Source organism: Gymnogyps californianus, chromosome 6 (genome assembly GCF_018139145.2).
Source record: "Gymnogyps californianus isolate 813 chromosome 6, ASM1813914v2, whole genome shotgun sequence".
NCBI classification, from domain to species: domain Eukaryota; kingdom Metazoa; phylum Chordata; class Aves; order Accipitriformes; family Cathartidae; genus Gymnogyps; species Gymnogyps californianus.
The window spans coordinates 31,339,462-31,357,551 of NC_059476.1; the positions used below are offsets into that span (position 1 = coordinate 31,339,462).

General features: G+C 45.4%; 1 protein-coding gene across 1 annotated transcript; it reads right to left on the minus strand.

The window, feature by feature from the left end:
* Positions 1-37: 37 nt before the first annotated feature.
* On the minus strand, positions 38-16,734 carry SNCG (synuclein gamma). The gene is made up of 5 exons (XM_050899295.1): positions 16,431-16,734; positions 11,332-11,373; positions 10,351-10,478; positions 1,584-1,670; positions 38-396 (listed from the first exon to the last, which is right to left on the minus strand). Exons 1-5 carry the CDS (start codon positions 16,549-16,551, stop codon positions 376-378), a joined length of 399 nt encoding a protein of 132 aa, XP_050755252.1. The 5' UTR covers positions 16,552-16,734; the 3' UTR covers positions 38-375.
* Between the last annotated feature and the right edge of the window lie 1,356 nt (positions 16,735-18,090).

Consider the following 18,090-nt stretch of genomic DNA (forward strand, 5'->3'; position numbering starts at 1 on the left):
AAGTGCAAATAAAACTGACAAAACAAAAAACTTGTTCAAACACTTTTTTATTAGTTAAAAAAAAAATATTTCCACAATACCTAGAGATCCCAAGTGCCAGTGCAGATGGACGTGAGACACAGATCAGTGAGTCCGACCAAAGCACACAAAGCGAGGAGGTCGGGAAGCCACGAGGGAGGTGGGGAGGGAGACACACACCCCGGTACACACCCGCACTTTACTTACAATCAGAGGACTCTGGCTTACATATATTGCACGATTGGTTTATGAGGCAAGTGAAAGACTACAGAGCTGAATGTAGTTAGTCTATGGAGAGCGGGATTTCCGTGTATGCTCTTGGAATGCTCTCTTTTGAGCTAGAAGTACCTCAGTTGATTAATTGCCTTCATTTTCACCCTGTGAGAGAAGACAGACAGGAAAGCAATTAAATATTTCCAGTGAAAACATAAATAAATAAAATTAGGAAAAAAAATCAGTGCTGGTAGTCATCACATAAAAACCCATAAACAGCGACAAAACAATGAGGACCATATGTAGTGCAGAAAATAAATGAATTATCCATTCCTTCTGGGAACCAGACACATTCCTGCTGTAACTCAGACCTCTGGGGCAAACGAGAGTGTGATTTTGCATGTGGTGGAAGTTGAGCTAACGCGGGGCCGGGCTGCTGCCGGCTGGAGCGTCCTGCTTTCTGCTGCCGGGTCTGCCTCCCGCCCCGACACGCAGCCTGACATTAGCACTTGTGCAGCCATGAAGTCAGTCGGATTAGCAGGGCTCATTTTTGGGACCGGCACCAGGAGGGCGATGGCTGGCGGAGGGTGCTAGGTGCAAAGCTGACACTTTTGGGAGCTTCAGGCACCGTGAAAACAGTCTGAGCTTCAGAGAGGCTGAAAACTGGGGAGTTTGGGTGCATGCAGTACTGCAGGGCTTTTGGAGTGGGCAGCCAAAGGCCTTAGGACTGAAATCGTAAAGGAAATACCACGTGAGAAGCGTTTGTCCCTTTAAAGCGTCCATGTTGGACAATAAGAGGTTATCCTCCCTTGCTCAAGAGCTGAAATTGGCCCAGAGACTGACATTTGACCCAAGGCTTCAAAAGGACATTGCGGGTAGATCAAAAATTAAAAGTACTAATTTAAATATAGAAAAATCTATAGAAAAATCTAACTTGTTATCTAAAAATCTATAGAAAAATCTAACTTGTTATCTAAAGCATGGCTGCAACCAGGAAAAAGCTATTCCATGTGGTGATAAAACCACAGGAAAGCATTAACTATTATATGCGCATTTACACCCCAAAATCAGCCCAAACCAGGCAGCAGTTTACAAACTGTCCAATCCGTCACTCATGGCAAATTCTTGGTCCCAAAAAAGGAAGTGGCAAAAGCGAGAACCGATGAGCTCAGGTTTTTGTCAAATAACTCATGAAGGTGGGAATACTGATGGGCTCCACGCGCGGCAGATCTATAACCACAGAAAGCAAAGGGGAGATTTTCCCGGGGAAGGCCAGTAGCCCAGAAGAAGCCCACATGCGGTCCTGAGAGCCCGGGGATCGCGGGGAAGTCAGGGCCGTGGCATCACCTTACCTCTCCGCCGCCGCCTGTGCTTGCTGCCGGGGCCCCCTCTCCTGCCACTCCCGGCTGCTCGGGCGGCTGCGGCACAGCCACGTCCTCCTGCCAAGTCACAAGCGAGACGTTTGTCCTTACTGCCACATGCACAGTCATCGCCCTAACCTTAGACAGACTATTTGAGCAGACTGTGTGAAATGGGTTTGAGCATTACACACGCGAATAAAATACCGGGTTTAATAGATGGCAAATATAGCTCGAAATCCATTTTTTTTGTGCAGCTTGTTAGAGCAGATGTCTATGAAAAAGCATTTCAATTTCTTACAGCCTGGTTTAGGCTCTTTTTCATGCAGAAGATCAGTTCTTTTTCTGAAGTTTTCTTTCCCATCACTGAGACCAGAGTTTTGACTCCTTCAGTGTGAAGACATTTGGGAGGAACAAATAAATTTACCTAGAGTAAGATAGATTATGCCTAGCCTTTTCCCACATTATCTTACTCACCTTAAGCACTCATTGCATAGACTAATAATTTCAGATATAGCAGTATTATGGGGGCATTAATGTCATGCCTCAGATAAAATGTCATTATCAAAGGATAAGCTTTTCTTTGTGTTTGAAGTCCAAGCATTTTCATAAGCATTTTGGGCTCTTTTAGCTACTTGCCCACATCTTTCAGCTACCTTCCTATTCAAAGAAGATGACAAAAGATTATATTACCGGGCAATTACATGAAATGTGATTTAGCCACATGGGAAGAGAAGACAAAAATCCTGACCATACTGGATGTGCACAGGGGATGGACAGAAAGGAGAAATGTGCCTTTGTGGAATCAGTCAGTAAGAGCAGGAGGAAGCAGAAACAGCAGGACCTCCGTAGTCCAGCCCCAAATCACCGCGGAACTCTACTAAAATTACAAAGCTTCTCTGTTCTATTTGAGCACACATGCCCAGCGGTATCCCTGAATTTTTACTCTCTTTCTCACACAAAATCAGGGCCACCATAGAAGGAACCTGAAACACATATACTATGTAAAGGGAAAGTCAATTTTGCATGGAAGGGAGATATATCATTTGAATTTCAATATTTTGGAAACACAAGGCCACCGCTTTCCCTGGTGCCACTGTTGATGCAGTGCAAATCAAACGTCCCTGTCAAACCTACTGTAAACAGAACTTTATGCTCCGTGTGTTTTGGGGGACTCCACTCTTCATTTTCACGTGTGTCCTTATTTTCCTGTCCAGTCACAACTGTTCTCATCAGTAGGAGAACATCCCTGCTGCTTTTGGGACTGAATTAGGGACAAAGAGGTGATGTGAAATAAAAAGTAAAAAATAGACATATTTCACAGAGTTACATAGGTAGATCCCATGAAAATTTAAGCTGGAAATTGGACTTCAGATCCATTTTTGGCAGGAAGGGGAGCTGGGAGATGGAAGCACCGCGGCCTGGTTGTCCTGCCATAGGCTTCCTGCTCTCCACGCAAGCTACCGTAAGAGATCAATCCACCAAAGAAAGAAAATGGCCAAGATATGAGCCACAGCCCAGTACTGATGTCTGTCGCAGCTCCAGGCATTCCCTTCACCTCCCTGCCGAGAGTCAATTAGTTTGTTTACAGAGTGAGCCATGCACTGGGGGTGTCTTCAGGTGAAAAGCACAGTGTGACTTTCTTTTTCCTAAGAAACATGCCCTTAATTTGCATCGCGTTGTTGGCTGAAATGATTCTTGCTAGTATCAGCCTGATCTGTGTTAAGTAAGCCCGGGTAACCTAATGACATCAAACAGTGCACATCACGGAGACCAATTTCTGGTCTCCAGTTCCCGGCGCAGCAGGGACGCGAGGCTGCTGGGGAGAGGCCAGTGCTCTGATGGAGCCGCTTAGCCACAGCCTTTCCAAAACGAGTGAACTCTCCTGTTGTCAGCAAACAGGGCTCACTACTCTGAATTTATGGAGGCTGATCCGGCTTCAGGATCCAGTCTGTGGCTTTAAAACACTTTACATGCATATAGGGCCATATAAAAAGCACTACACCTTATAACTCAACAGTGCACATTAGGTGAAAGCAGGTAAATAGCCTCAAATTGTATTTTGAAGCTTTACAAGCAGTTTTTTGGACTGTTAGGTGGAAAGAAAAGAAACCTGCAATGCAAGCCACTGACAATAGCTGCAACAGCAGGCGCTTCGTGGGTTTTTTGCATGTGGGGTTACCAGCTGCCATGTGAAATCGTGAAGGTGAATCACAGATGACTGCCTAAGGCACTGAGCTGCATTGGGAAAACTGGGGTACAGCTCATAGGAACACAAGGACAAGTGCAGTGCCCCCCATCTTTCTACAGGGCATGACCACCTACTCTTCCTGTGGGCAGGGAGCTCAGCTCTGGTAGATGTAGAAACAGTCACGGAAAAGGGCATCCCCTCCTCAGGACACTGCATCCGAGAGCGATGGGTGGGCTGAAGAATCCCTGTTCAGCTATTGTGCTGCTTCTTATATCCCTTAAATCGTGCTCCCTGCCAAGACTCTGCTCTAGAAGGATAGAAGTGACTCATCCATCTATTTTTAGAAAGGGAAGCAACCATGTTTCTGGAGAGTGTTTCTAAACTGTGGTGGAGGAACCAGCACAATCGCAGGATGAAGAGTTGTCAGGCCGTGTTAGGGACATCGCCTCACAGCCTTTTTCTCACGCGCTTCCCGCCCTGCCCAGAATAGTGAGCATGAGATGAGGAAGGGCTGCATTCTTCAGCTGGGTGTTAGCTGGCTGGGGATTTCAGTGACTAGTTAGGAAAACAATAAACAGAGGAGGACCATGTGATGTAAGGGTCTTCACTTTGGATGCAGAGCCAGAAATTCCTGGGTACCAATCCCAGGTATAACACTGACTCACAGCGTGATGCTGGGCAAGAAAGCAAGGGTGAAAATCCAGCTTCTCTGGAGGACAGCAAGAACTTTGCCATTCCTTTCAGTGTGCATCTCCTCATTAAAAGGGATAAAATGTTCTAAGGGAAAGGCATGTTGCAACCATGAAGTAATTAGTAACGCTCCTCCTGCTCTTAAACGGCAAGCAGGTTCCCCCCCCCTCAGAAATTACGTATTGTCTTAAAATGTATTTAAAATGAAAAAAATTGATTTAGTTTGTTATGGGCTGTTTTCTTCTATTTTTGGGGGGGGGGGGTGTTGAATCTTTTTGGCTGGAGAAGAGAGAAAAACAAAGTAGCTTAACATAATAGTTAAGTGAAATACAAGACCTTAGAATTCATTACAGGAATACTATACAAGTTTTTAAATATTTTTATATATATATATACACTATATATATAGAATATATACACTATAGAAGATTTATATATATAAAATACCATATTTCACTAAGGTTATGAAACATAGTTACATGTTCAGATTTCACTAATGAAAAACTCAACAAATTAGGACCTGTCATTTATAAAAATAGTCCTGCGCAATGTTAAGAGGTCTTAAATAGAATGTACTATAGCCTTCTGGGTTCAGATATTTCAATATGTTTTTTAAAAACAGATTTTAAAAGTCCACAGATCTTGCAAAAAAAATTAATTACAATTTGATTCTTCAGCTTTCTCTATTTCACAGGTTGTATGAAATTTCCTTTTTCAGCTCAGTGACTGTGTTGTATGTTCCGCTGGCTGAGGCCATACATGAAAAGGAATTTATATTTTTATCCTTATTATGTTATAGGCCAGTGGGGTTTTTTTGCCATCCTCAGAAATTCTGAGATAAACAACCTTAGCAGGATTATCTTCCTTACCTAACAGAGAAAGCATGCAGAGTCTAAAAGTTGGATGCTAGAACATTACTCATCAAAAACTCAACAAATTCAGTGGCAAGTAAGATTTCATTTTTTATTATTATTATTTTAAGGCTGTAAAACCAGAGAGGTTCACTGGCAACCTAATCTGCTACAAATTTAACAGCCTACAAAAGGACATCAATTGCATAAGGCGGAGAAAAGTTCAGCCTCCTGTAGTGCTCTTGACCTTGGGCGTTGGAGCAAAAGCAATGCTACTTGGCAGTATCCCCACACCACTCCCTTGTAAACCCTCAGGCAACCTGACAGGTCCTATGGACGGGCTGTCCAGGTTGGGTTTCGGGCTGAATGTGCTCAGGGTGATGCTGACAGCTCTGACTAAGAGGTCAACCCTTAGTCAGGGTTAGTCAGTCACTTAGTGGGTGAGTGTACCCACCGACAGGACAGACAGACGGGCACGCAGGATTCCTGTCTTACCCTGCCAATCCAGGTGGACTCTTGGGGTAGCTTTGTTTTCTTTCAGCTCACAGCCAGACTCTCTTAGGGTCCTCTAGGGCTGCTTATACAAACAATACATATTTAATAATGTTTACGTTATTATCCTACAGGATTACTGGGGCACAGCCTTCAGCCATGAAGCACACACAGACTCTTGGAGACTTTAAGGCTTCACCAGTGCCGCTAACTCAGCTATTCTGCATGTGAAAAATGTACGCCTGGATGCACTAATGAAACTGAGAGGGAAGCACAGAAAAAGTGCCTGTAGACAGAGTACCCCACTCCACGCTGCTTTTACAGTCTCCCTGCTCCATGGGATGCTGAAGGATACCACCAGGACACATCACTGCATCAGTGAAGCTTGAATAAAAAGGATGAAGCTTGAATACAAAGGGGAAGAGTTTTGACTATTTATTCTACTTAATTGTAAGGTAGTTTGGCTGTTGATTTCCCTGCTCCTCCTGCTTAGCAGCTCTGCCCTTGGTAGCCTCTCAGATGCCCTTGGTTGCTCTCTCCTAGTGGCACTCGCCCTGCCCAAACTAACTTAAACAGGGAGGTCATTCATCAGTTTCTGCTTCTAATTCCTTCAGTGCGACTGTCTTAGCGTTGGTGGCGTCGCAGGGTTTAAGGGATCAGAATTAAGGCCACGAACGTCAACCGCTCGTATTCAAAATGTGCAGTTGTTACGAAAGCGATAAGCCCCAGTACGGGTGCGGTACACATGTGCTAGATGAAGCGCAGAGAGAAACGATGTGATCCAACGAATGCGCCCAGCAGTTGCACGTAACTGACAACTGCTCAAATAATTAATGGAGTGAAATAAAAAAAAGATCAAACCCAATTCAAAATGACAGAGCCATGAACTGACAACTAAACCATACAAAAACTGACAGGGCAAACAGATCTAAAGGGAACATCTAGGTGGAGGGTGTAGGGAAGCATCAGCTACTGGGGAAATTCCTCCAGTCCCCGAGGGACATTTTGTGAGTGTGTGTGTGCGCGTGCGTACGTACGTGCGCTTGTTCCCAACCACGTGGTGTCTGCAATGCAGCAAGCTTTGTGCTGTGTCATGCAGACGAAGAATTAATCCTCTTCTAAGACAGGGATATTCAGTGGGTGGTTATCTCACTGAAATCCCTTAATGTGCACCCCAGGGACTGGGATGGGTGCAGAGCCACAGAAAAAACACATGACTGATGGGCTCGTTCCTTTGCATATCAGAAAAATTACGGAGGGTTTATGATCTTTTAACTTACGTATTTTTTAGTTAATGCTTTAAAAACTCCTCCAAATCAGTCAATACTTTCTTGTACTAAGTTAGCAGTGACCAGGCCAGTGCCAAAGCCCTACTAGGCGATGCCAACACTACTTGAGGTTGCTCTTATCTGGTGCTTGGCACCCCTCCATAGGCGTAGTGTTTCTTCGGCCCTGTTTCCTTCTGTCTGGCTCCGAGTGCTCCCATCGAGGACAGCAAGGAGCAGCGGGCTGCCAACTGCCCACGTGTGTCCACATTTCAGTGCCTGCCATGTTCTGTGAAGGGCTGAATTCTTCCCCATGGCCAAAGGCGCCATCTGATACACCTGCAGAGCTCAACCACCCCACGGCTGCTGCCCTGAGCAAAACTTAATCCAGAATCCTTAGAGTTCCCCACTCCTTGCTAGTATGTGCCTGCCACTGATCCCAGCTGTCAAATGCACAGATTAAATGTCAACAAGCTCTCCGTAATTGATATTAATACTGGGAATGCTGAGCTGGGGACACACCTCCTAGGCCACTCGACTCCCCAGATTCAAGTCATCCTGTAGCACTGCCCAGTGCCATGCATCCACACAGATCCCCGGGCGCTTTGAACAACTCCTCTATAAAGTCAGCAGGGAACAACACTGGAGATAGTTTAAAACAGAAAGAAGATGTTATCAACTGCTCTTTGCAATTAGAAGGGAGGATGGGATGGAGCACGAACAAGTCTCAGGACTGGATGTAACAGCGCTCTCAAACTTCAGGGGCTGAAACGCTTGTGTATAATTCTAGGATTGCAAGATTATAACAGTAGGTATTTATTTTTTAAACATCTAACTGCTATACCTTATCACTCTTCTTAGTGTATCTCCAGTGGGCGTCTCACATGCATTATAGTGCCCGCTGCTGCTCTTGGCAGCCGCTGGCTGTATTTCCATTAGCAAATTGTGCAGCACAATAGGAGCAGATCTGGAGAGAAAACAGCTGGTGCCAAGAGCCCAGCACAACCCCGCAGCTCCCTCCCTCCGGAGCAGCTCTGGCTCCATGGCAATTAACCATTAGCAGTTAGGATGCACTCGGTGTGCACATGGAGCTCAATCTTCTGTGTCATTGCTATCCAAAAGGTATCTAGCAGATGCAACAGAAGTATGGTGAGTGAGGATGACTACAAGATTTGCACTCCTAATCTAAGCTGAACTAAACCAGTAGAGTAGATGACTCCTCTCCTTCACAGAAACAAACATTTTTCCTGAATTTCTTTCTCCTGTGACTTCTTTTGCCTTGCTTTTCTCCTCCCATTCTCATTCTTCTGCCCACCTCTGCTATTTGGCACGACACCATGATACTGTATCCAAAGCAGTTTCCTGGCTCCCTCATTTAGTCTACCCTTTGGCATGTGACACATCCCACTTTTTTATTTCTTGATCAATCCTCATTTTAACTCTAAGCAGGCAGACATCAATGGAAGATGCCAGAATGACAGTTCGGATGCTTAATGCTTTCACCCCCTGGAAAACTCACAGCTTTTGTATATTGCCTGCAGTCTGCATAACCCAGAACCATTACTAGGGTGAAGGAATCGCTGATTTTCTAAGGGACTACCTGCACAAGGATGGAAACAAATAACGTCAACTGGTTTGAGCTCTGGAATTAACACCTGTAAGTTGTAGCTCGTCAGTCTTTGAGGGGGGGCTCTCACTTAGGACGAAAGGGGAAGAGGATTGCTGCTGCTCAGTCCTTGCCAGAAGGGGAGACAGTTCCGTATGTATCTGCAGGACGGATTCCTACTGTCAGCAAATTCCTAGGTCTCCTGGGTCAATCACCCTGCGACCGGTCAGTCAAAAGGTAGGAGGGGGTAGTCTGGCCCCACAGAATTAGGAATCACTGTTTGCACTCCTGCAACCTAACTGCTGTTCCCTGTGGGAATAGAGATTAATCTTATCTCAAGGACTTAGCAGAACTTCTGTATCTGCCCTTTTCACATGCTTTCAGGAGGACATTTTGCATCACTCGTAGCTGCCGTTCTCTTTTGTTAGGTTATTCTCTCAGGATTTATTTGGTGTGTATAAGTTTTGTTTCACATCACAATGTGTTTATGTGCAGGTCAGGAAATTCATCAGCCAACTGTCTGAACAATTAAAACAATTTTGGCCAGCCTCGTTGTGCTTTGATTCTGGGTTTGGGTTTGTTGTGACTCATCTAGCTCATGTCACTATCAACACCATTGACCACAGCTCTCTGAAGAGGGGAAACGCAGCCGGGCGTACCAAAGAGCTGCCAAATATTGGCCTCATGTACCGTACAAATGGTTGCTGTTTGTTACCACCCGGTGAAAGCATCTTCTCTAATGATCAACTTTGCCTTCATCTAGGGAGCTGTTCTGCTCCTTCACATGCCCCTTAATCCCCTCACTTGAAGCAACCCACTTTGTCAAATTAGGCTGGAGGACAGAAGACGCCTTGTCCGAATCTGGCTTAACCCGTGCACAATTTGGGTCACGCGGCCTTTACCAACAAGCGTTTGGTTGTTGTCACAATGAGCGCAAAGCAGAGCAGGAGGGTCAGGCTCTCTGCCGGGACCGGGCTTTGCCTGAATTGCTGCTGCCCTCTGCTGCCTGCGGAGCGGCCGGGGCCGGGGCCGGGGCCGGGGCCGGGGCCAAGGCTGCGGGGTGCGCGGGCACCGGCCAGGTGGGAGGGCAAGCGCTGGGCTCCCGCTCCTTCACACCCCGCACATCCCAGAGCTCTGACTCCGGCCAGACGCTCGCTGCAGCCTGGCCGCATTTCTACTCAAGTCCCTGGGAAAAATGCTGTGCTGCTTTCATAAGAAAACGGGGAGCTGGACTCTTGCCAGCAGTGCCCACTGACGGGACAAGAGGCAACGGGCACAAATCGATTAGCGTGTCCATCTGAGCACAAGAAAACACTACTTTTTCCTGTGAGGGTGGTCAAACACTGGCACAGGTTGCCCAGGGATATTGTGGAATATCCATCTGTGGAGATATTCAAAACCCAACTGGACACGGTCCTGGGCAACCTGCTCTCATTGACCCTAAGGGGGTTGGACTAGATGATCTCAAGTGGCCCCTCCCAAACTAAATGATTCTGTGATTATATTAGGCATTATACAGTAATATTAAGCATTATATAAAAGCAGATATTGCTGAAAACCTCTCATTGAATAGGTAAAACTATCAACTGTAAATGTTTGCAGATGTTTTAAGCGTAATCCAAAGATGACTCTTCTGTCCTGCAAATCACCGAAGAAACAAACATACCTTTTTTACAACTCCTGTAGTGGCCACGATGGCCTCTGCTCCTTCTACAGTCTTGTTTGCCATTGTGTTCACGCTGGCCACTACAGCTTCTCCCACCACATTGGCCTGCTCTTTGGTCTTCTCAGCAACTGGGATTTCAACAAAAGCAGAAAGTCAACAATCTAGGCACTGCCAAATTCACTGGGACAATAAAACGATTGCATCGAGGTAAGAGATCAGCTCTGGCACAGTCCTTATTTGGATTTTTTATATGAGATCACATCTGAATTTAGATCATGTACGTAAGAGTTTTGTCTGACTCAAAATGCTGCTCAGAGAGCAGCACTGCAGCCTGTCAGTCTTTGTAGGCAACTGGAGAATGAAAAATTCGCTGTAAGATACTAACAGACAATTGTGCAAACAAGGGATTTTGCATTGCCGACTGCATATGACCTCTCTGGGTACCTTCTGTTTGATTTAATACACCTGGGTAGAAAGAAGTAATCGTCATGAAATTCTCCAGGCAAAGGATCATTCATCTCTCTTCAAGGCAGTCCATACAGCTGCCCTGCCTTGGAGCTTGGGATACCTCGAAGGATCCCTTAGGGTCCCTGACTCTGTGACTGCCTGACAGGAGTCTCCCAAACACCAGTTTTGGCCTGACAGGATCTGATGCAAGTAAATCCTCTCTGCATGCTGGGTAGCATTCTTGACATTGTGAAATGTCTAAATTGCTGTGAATCATCTGAGTTTGCCAAGTAACATTTGTTAGATCTTTTTGACCTGCTCTACTGATTAAATATTTTCTCCCATCCACGTGCGCTGCAAATGTCAGACCCTGAACCATCGCTCCTGGCAAGCATCCTCCATTCATCAAATGGAAGGTCACGCAGATCAGTGGTGTCCCCCAGAGACCTTCCATTTGGCAGGAGCGACAGCCTTATCAAGAGGTCCAGCAACACATCACAGATTTCCGCATCTCTCTCAGGGCTGTGCTCTTACCTGAGGTCACACTTTGCACTACGCCTTCCTTGGTTTTGGTACCTGTGAAAGGAAACACACGGTCCATCAGTGCTACCTGGCAAAGAACGCCCTGGTTTCTGGACACAGACAGCTTTCTGTTCCTATGAGGTGCAGTGGGGAGCCGTGGTGCTGCCGGCACCTCCTGGTAAGACACAAGCCATTTGCAGAGCTGGCAGAAGGGACCAGCTTCCTTCCCCAATAAAGTCAATGAGCACCTTTGTGTCGGGATTCGGATAGCTTCAACCACGAATTGTCTGGAGATGCCTAGACCTGAAAAATCTTGAATATACCATTCTGAAGTATGAAAAATTGTCCCTGGAATATTTCCAAAATGAAAAGAACAGTCGAGTGGAGGTAAATCAATGTTAAACTACTTGTAAAAATGAATGTGTATTAAGTCACCTGGTAAAAATCTCACCTACTTCAGTCTTTCAAGACAAGGAGTCACATCTGTGACTCTCCCCTGCCTTTCAGCAGGATACATGGCTGCAGTGGTCATTTAAAGCTTCATTCTATACCTCTAATAAAGACTCTGGAGAAACTTGAGGCTGAATTTACAGAACAACCACCCACCTACTACATACCTACTCACTAGATTCCCATTTCAGTGCCTCAGCCTAGGCTGTAAGTGCCTGCTCGCAGCAATACACAGAATACAGATGTTTTTATCTCAAATTATGAAAGTACACCATATGTATGTTTACATTGTAATTTATCTCGCTGTTCTCAAGGCAGAAAAGCTAACAGGATGTGAAGGCATTCAGTTTGCAACACAAGTAGCCCTTAAGGAATAATTAATCTCTGCAATTTTCCTCCAAGCTTGAAGTGACCTGCTATACATCCCTTCTATTTGTATACTGCAGCACATATGTTAAATCATATGGTAGATGGGCAGCCTCCACAGTAACTAGATGCTTTTTCACATTACAAAAATAAAGGATCAAATTTATCTCTGTTGGAAGTTAAATAAACACATGCCAAAAGGTTCCACTGGTCCCACTTCACTGTATTTCGTAAATCACCTGCATCTATACAGGCTCTTTTCAAGTTTCCCGTACTGATACAACAAAAATATTTTTATGGCCAACTGTCAAAATGACAGAAATAGAGAGCCAGGCAGATCTTTAACTCCAGAGGTACTGGAGCATCCATGGGTGTGGTGGGAGAAACCAGCTACAAACCCCATCTCATTCTCATTAACAGCCTGAAAAGCCAAACAGGTGCAGCGCCCTGATAACAAGAGGTCCAGCTCAGCTCTGTTCTGCCTGATACATGTTATGTATTATTGAATGTAATTCTCAATTGTTGATTTATTTTGGTGGTTGTAATCGTTGCCCGGGGCAGAACAAAGCTGTTCTACTACAATATGCCCTCAGCATTTCACTCCACCCTCCTGAACTGTGTTCAAACTGAAGAGATGAAATCCTTGTACTTTATACTTGTTAACGCTGTAAACTGCAATCCTAAGGATGCATATGATACGTGTGCACTGCTGTAAACTGGATTTAATAATGATGCCCAGGATATACAAACATGTACAGAAGCACAGCAGAGAGCAGAGCAGATGCAAGTCTCAAGCCATGAATGTGAGCTCCTGAACGGGCCAAATGCACACAGTTCAATTCAGACGCCATCCTGCTTCAGTTTCCCTCCCAGTGCCATTCTAATAAAAGACTGCCACAATATTGATTTGACATACAAGGTCTTCTCACATCAGACACAGATGTTCAAGCTTAGCCATTCTTCGCTGTTTTTTGGTCAAAGAGCAGTTGTTAGGTAAGCAAAGTATATAATTTGCTGTACCAGCCTTGCATACGTTTCTGTTTTGCAGTAAACATGCTTAGTGAGACAAGAGCTGTACTTCTGTGTATTTTTTTACCAGACTTTTGATTTAAGATGACTCTCTGGGCTCTATTCTTTTGCAGGGGGAGGGGAGTGGGTGGGTGCCATATTTTCTGATGGAAAATAATTCCAGACAGGAGGGATGCAGGTAGAAGAAAAACACCCGAGCCCATTTCACGCCAGAAGCAATGGCATCGGGAAGTGCCACCGCTGCAGCCTGGGGAGAGCTTGCCTCATCCTCCTAACCCAGTCTCCTGGCCACACCCAGTGACTCAGGCCCAGCAGCCTTTATGCACCACATGAAACCTGACCTTCCGGCCCTATACCCTTGCCAGCAACCCGTATCTGTTGAATCAGAAGGCAATCACCTGATGCTCGATCTCCTTTCACTCGTTAGTCCTTGCCTGCAGCTTGTGTACACAGAATTAAAAGTTCATGCATCCTGCCTCTTCTGAGTGCCGTGAGTCATCTGCAAGAGCTTTGGTATCGCAAGGGTGCGACCAAGGTGGCGGAGCACTGTGCAGTGGGAAAAGGTTTATAGTAGAAAAGGATATTATGACGTGCTGTAAGTCCTGCTGGAGTTCATGCCGGAGTCACTTCATTTAAGTGGAGCTTGGTGCGTTGGGGCTTTCTGCGACACGCATGGTCGAAAGCTGTTCTGGAAAACTGGAAGTGCATTCTTTGTTGACGCTTCCTGAATTATGGTATTAAACAGTACTAATGACCTTATACTCAATACTGTGATGCAGCTTTGCATTAACTTCATTAATTAATTTCAGCATCACTTATCCTCCTATTTAAACCAAATAAAAAAAGACAGCCCATTGAATCAACTGCTGGATACACGGTAACTGTGCAAAGATCCGCTGCCACTTCGGTATACCCAGAGACTGTTACAATTTGGAAAGCAGACTGTGCTTTTACTGAGTGCAGAGGTGGCCCACGCTACAGGATTTCTCTCTCTTTTCGTGCACCCTCTTTTCTACCCTACACGTTCAGCAAGCCACGCGGCGGGGCAGGAGCACCCCACGCTCAAATGGCAGCGTCTCTAACCAGCCCAGCTGTGAACCGCATTGCAGTGTTAGCACAGGAGGGAGGCATCTCCGGCTCTGGCACGGGTTGTGGGAACTGAACCTGTGTGGCTCAGAGGGGAGGGACGAGGTGGCCGCAGAGCCCTGATGACACCGTCCGCTCCAGGCGGATGCCTCTGACTGAGCATTATTTTTTTTCTCCTGGGGCAGCAGCAAGTGACTCACCAGATGAGGTGGTCGTGCCCAGACATCTGGAATCCTCCTTGGAGAGTCAGCAATGAGTTAACACAAACCTGAATAAAAGTCAGGGATCCACTTTGTCCATCCTAGGTTTTTTCCTCCCTTTCCTGATGTTCTGAAAAGACCCTCAAGCGTTTACACAAGTATTATTTTCTCCTAGCATCCAAAAATTCAGGTTGCGTCACATAATGCTCTAGACCAAGCTGCTGGGATAGGGCTCTGCAAAAGAAGGAGCAGGGAAGGAACAGTTCAGGTCTCTGATTAACCCTTCATGTGCCACAGAGTGAGAAAAGGCAGCATGAACAACATACTAATCATTCCAGTTTTAATAGATATACCTGGCCTCCATCTGGCCTTTACTTTTCCTGCCTGTGAAAGACCGAATTTTCCCCAAAGGGCTGAGCATTCCCCAGCGTGCAACAGGAACTGAATCAGCCCCAAGGCAAAGCACTATCCAGTGCAGGACAGGGCAGCAATTGCCGGTATACCAACAAACCAAAACAAAAAAAATAAAAGGAGAAAGCACTTAATCTTCACCTTGATCCTTATTTGATCCTCATTCAGAGATTTAGGTTTTAAGAGGGCTTTTAGAAAACTTTATTGAAAAGGTTAGAATCTCATGAGCAGAGTCTGTACCTCATGGCTGTGCAAAAATGAAAACAGGTCACAATATGGAGACGTACAACATGACTGAACAGAGATGGGAGGAATTATGTGTAAAAATTCAGAATAACCCTTTCTGACACCACTCAAACCAGGAAGCAGCTGGAGCAGTAGCGATGCCACAGTTTGACACCTAGATGTGATGTTACTGTATGCTGTTTCAGTTACGGTGGCTAGTTTAATTGTTTACAGGGATGCTGTTTACCTTTTTTTCTTGCGAGTCAGCTGCAAATTGAAACGTGAACTGTTACGTATGTTCATTTACAGCATGCCAATAGTTGAGTATTTAAAATTTCAGGATGAAGACATGACCAGATCTGCCACACATAAAACTCGTATTTCATTTGTAATGTACAAATATGTATCTGTAGCTATTGTCAATAGAGCTGTTTTAAATATAGTAGCTATGTACAGCTGTGGATGTTGATAGCAGGAAGAGCCTGCATGTAAACGTTCCTACTAAAAAAACCCCTCTCTCCCACATCTAGCAAACGTAAAAAGCTGTGCGAGGTGCAGTTATCAGCAGTGAGGTAATCAGTCTTGGCAACCTAAGACTTTGTAGATTTTATAGTATCTGGAATATCTGACCATCCAGCCACATAATTGCATGTGCTAGATAGTGGAGATAGCAGGTTTCAAGGGTGACCTTGAAAGGGGAGGTTTCTGAAGCAGCACATTAACTGTGAGAGAGGTCTCTAGGCAGGACATCAGACATGCTGTTTTCCAGATCCTATCCTTTGGGCAAAATGAATTTGGGCGTCTCTTGTAAAGCAAGATTAATGTGTGCACAGGGAATGAAACAGGTCGGTGAACAAGAGAGGGATTTCAGGATAAAACAGTATGTTTGTGGGGAAACAGATGCATCCTGCAATCCCCACTTAATACCGCTGCTGGCTCCTCTCAGGGACCTCCTCAGCATGTCTCTCGCAGCACGGAGGTGAGGTGGAGACCAGCAGTGCTCAGATGCTTGGAGAGTGAGTGACTCACCCTGCAAACAATCAGTGTTAGTCGTAACAGAAACCTTCCACCTGGGCATCTGCTCCTTAGCATTGCATTCGTTCTGCCTCCCCTGAAGTGCTGGCTGTTTCTATGTCTAATTTACAGTTGGGGAAACTGAGGCACGGGGAGGATGTGGCACCCCAGGCTTACACAGTGACTGTGTGACAGAGCTGAGGAGGTTATCCAGATCTCCTGCCGTTCACTCTTAAGCTTTAGCCACAATATAATTTCCCCAGACTTTCTCAGAGACAATCTATGCAGCAGTTCATGCTCAAACGTAGATTGAAAATAGTTCTCTCTTACCTACATACATCACCCCTTCTTTAGTCTTCTCTGCAGCCTCTGTCACTCCCTGCTTGGTCTTTTCTGCAGCAGCCACCACACCTTCTTTAGCAATGGAGAAACCTTTCTTAAAGACATCCATTCTTGTTGCTTGCTAGGGTATTACCTGGACGATCTGAGTGAGGGACAGCAGCAAAAAGCACCTCAAGACCGGGACTGCAATACGCAGCCTTACCCTCGGCGGATGCTCAGTTTCTCTGCCAGTCTCTGCCTTTGCTCTTACTCCTCCGCTGGATGAAGGCAGTGTGGCAAACCTCACAGCCTCTGCTGGCTCTTATTGATGAAGTGCGCTGCAGTGTAGCCAATGCCTGTAAACAGCTGATACTGAAATATTAATGATATGGATCTGCTTGGGAAGATTTAAGAAGGGAGGGGGAGAGGAGGAGGATGACATCGGTAGGCAAGGGACTGTCTGGAATATTTCCAGACAGAAAAAGCTTTTAAAATATACTGCAATGCTCTCACTCAAGGATGCTCTCATGTGAAGAGGGAGACTTTTTATCTGAAGAGCTGAGTTCCTGAAAGGGCATCTCCCCGAGGCTGCAGCAGGAGGCAAGCACAAGCTCTCCTGGGTTTCCAGAGGGTGGAGAGCACGTAAAGCTGGTAGCATTTGTAGCAAACAAACAGGGTCAGGTTTCTTGGTCTGGCAGTTACCAGAACCCACCCTGCACAAAATGGTAACAAGAACATTATTTCTACTAAATACTGACAGAAAAAGGGAACCAGCTAAAGCTTGGTGCTCAGGTGAAGGGAGCTAGAAGTCCTACTTGCCATGTTTGTCAAGTCTGAAGGCATTTAGTATAAATTATGTTTTTTGTTCGGCCGCACATCCCGTTACAACGGTTCATTTCTGAAAAATCAGATGCCTGTTGGGGGAAATCCTGTTTCCTATTTGTTTCTCTGAGTTGCTGTAGACAGAGCTCCACTCTGCCACTGCCGAGTGAGACGTTTTACACCGACACCTTCACTCATGTCGGAGGTCTGTGCTACAGAGCACAGCAGGGATAGAAAAATCATCCAGCAGCGAACTGATTGGGGAAACCTTACAGTTTGCATAGAGAATCCATTCAGCCTCAAGGCCTTGCTAGGAAAAAATACCAAAACTTATGATCATTAATCACAGTTGGATATCCTAATGTGTTTAACGTTAAACTCAGGCTAAATTGTTTTCTGAAGTAGATGCTGAGTGGCCCAAATCAGCTATTGTCCCACTAGCAAACTGAAATTCAGTGCAAGCACCCATGAAAGTAATTGCTGGTGCAACAAGGTGATTATTTACATATATTTTTTTTAATAGTGCCATATGTGAAAGTACGGAAGTCATGGAGCAGCGGCTCTGAGCACAAACCCTGACCAGCTTTGGCTGCTTTTCCTCACCAGGCAAACAGAATAAGAGATTCAGAGGTTTAACTACGTTATGGGAGGGCAGCACACCGTAACGTCACAAAGTGTAGTGGTCTGTAAGCCACTGATGCCACAAGTTACCAGACTGGAAGTGTCAGATAGGGAATGACTACACAGAAAAAAAAAAAGAAGTCTGAATAAAAGATGGCATGTCTGTACATACATGCAGATGTGTACACAAACATAGTTCTTACTGTGGAACTAAGAATTACTTTCT

Coding starts and splice junctions, on each gene's coding strand:
- SNCG (XM_050899295.1), bottom strand. CDS start 16,551: ATGGATGTCTTTAAGAAAGGTTTCTCCATTGCTAAAGAAGGTGTGGTG. Junction 10,479..11,331: donor AGTGCAAAGTGTGACCTCAG/GTAAGAGCACAG, acceptor TTGAAATCCCAG/TTGCTGAGAAGACCAAAGAG. Junction 397..1,583: donor GCACAGGCGGCGGCGGAGAG/GTAAGGTGATGC, acceptor CTTCTCTCACAG/GGTGAAAATGAAGGCAATTA.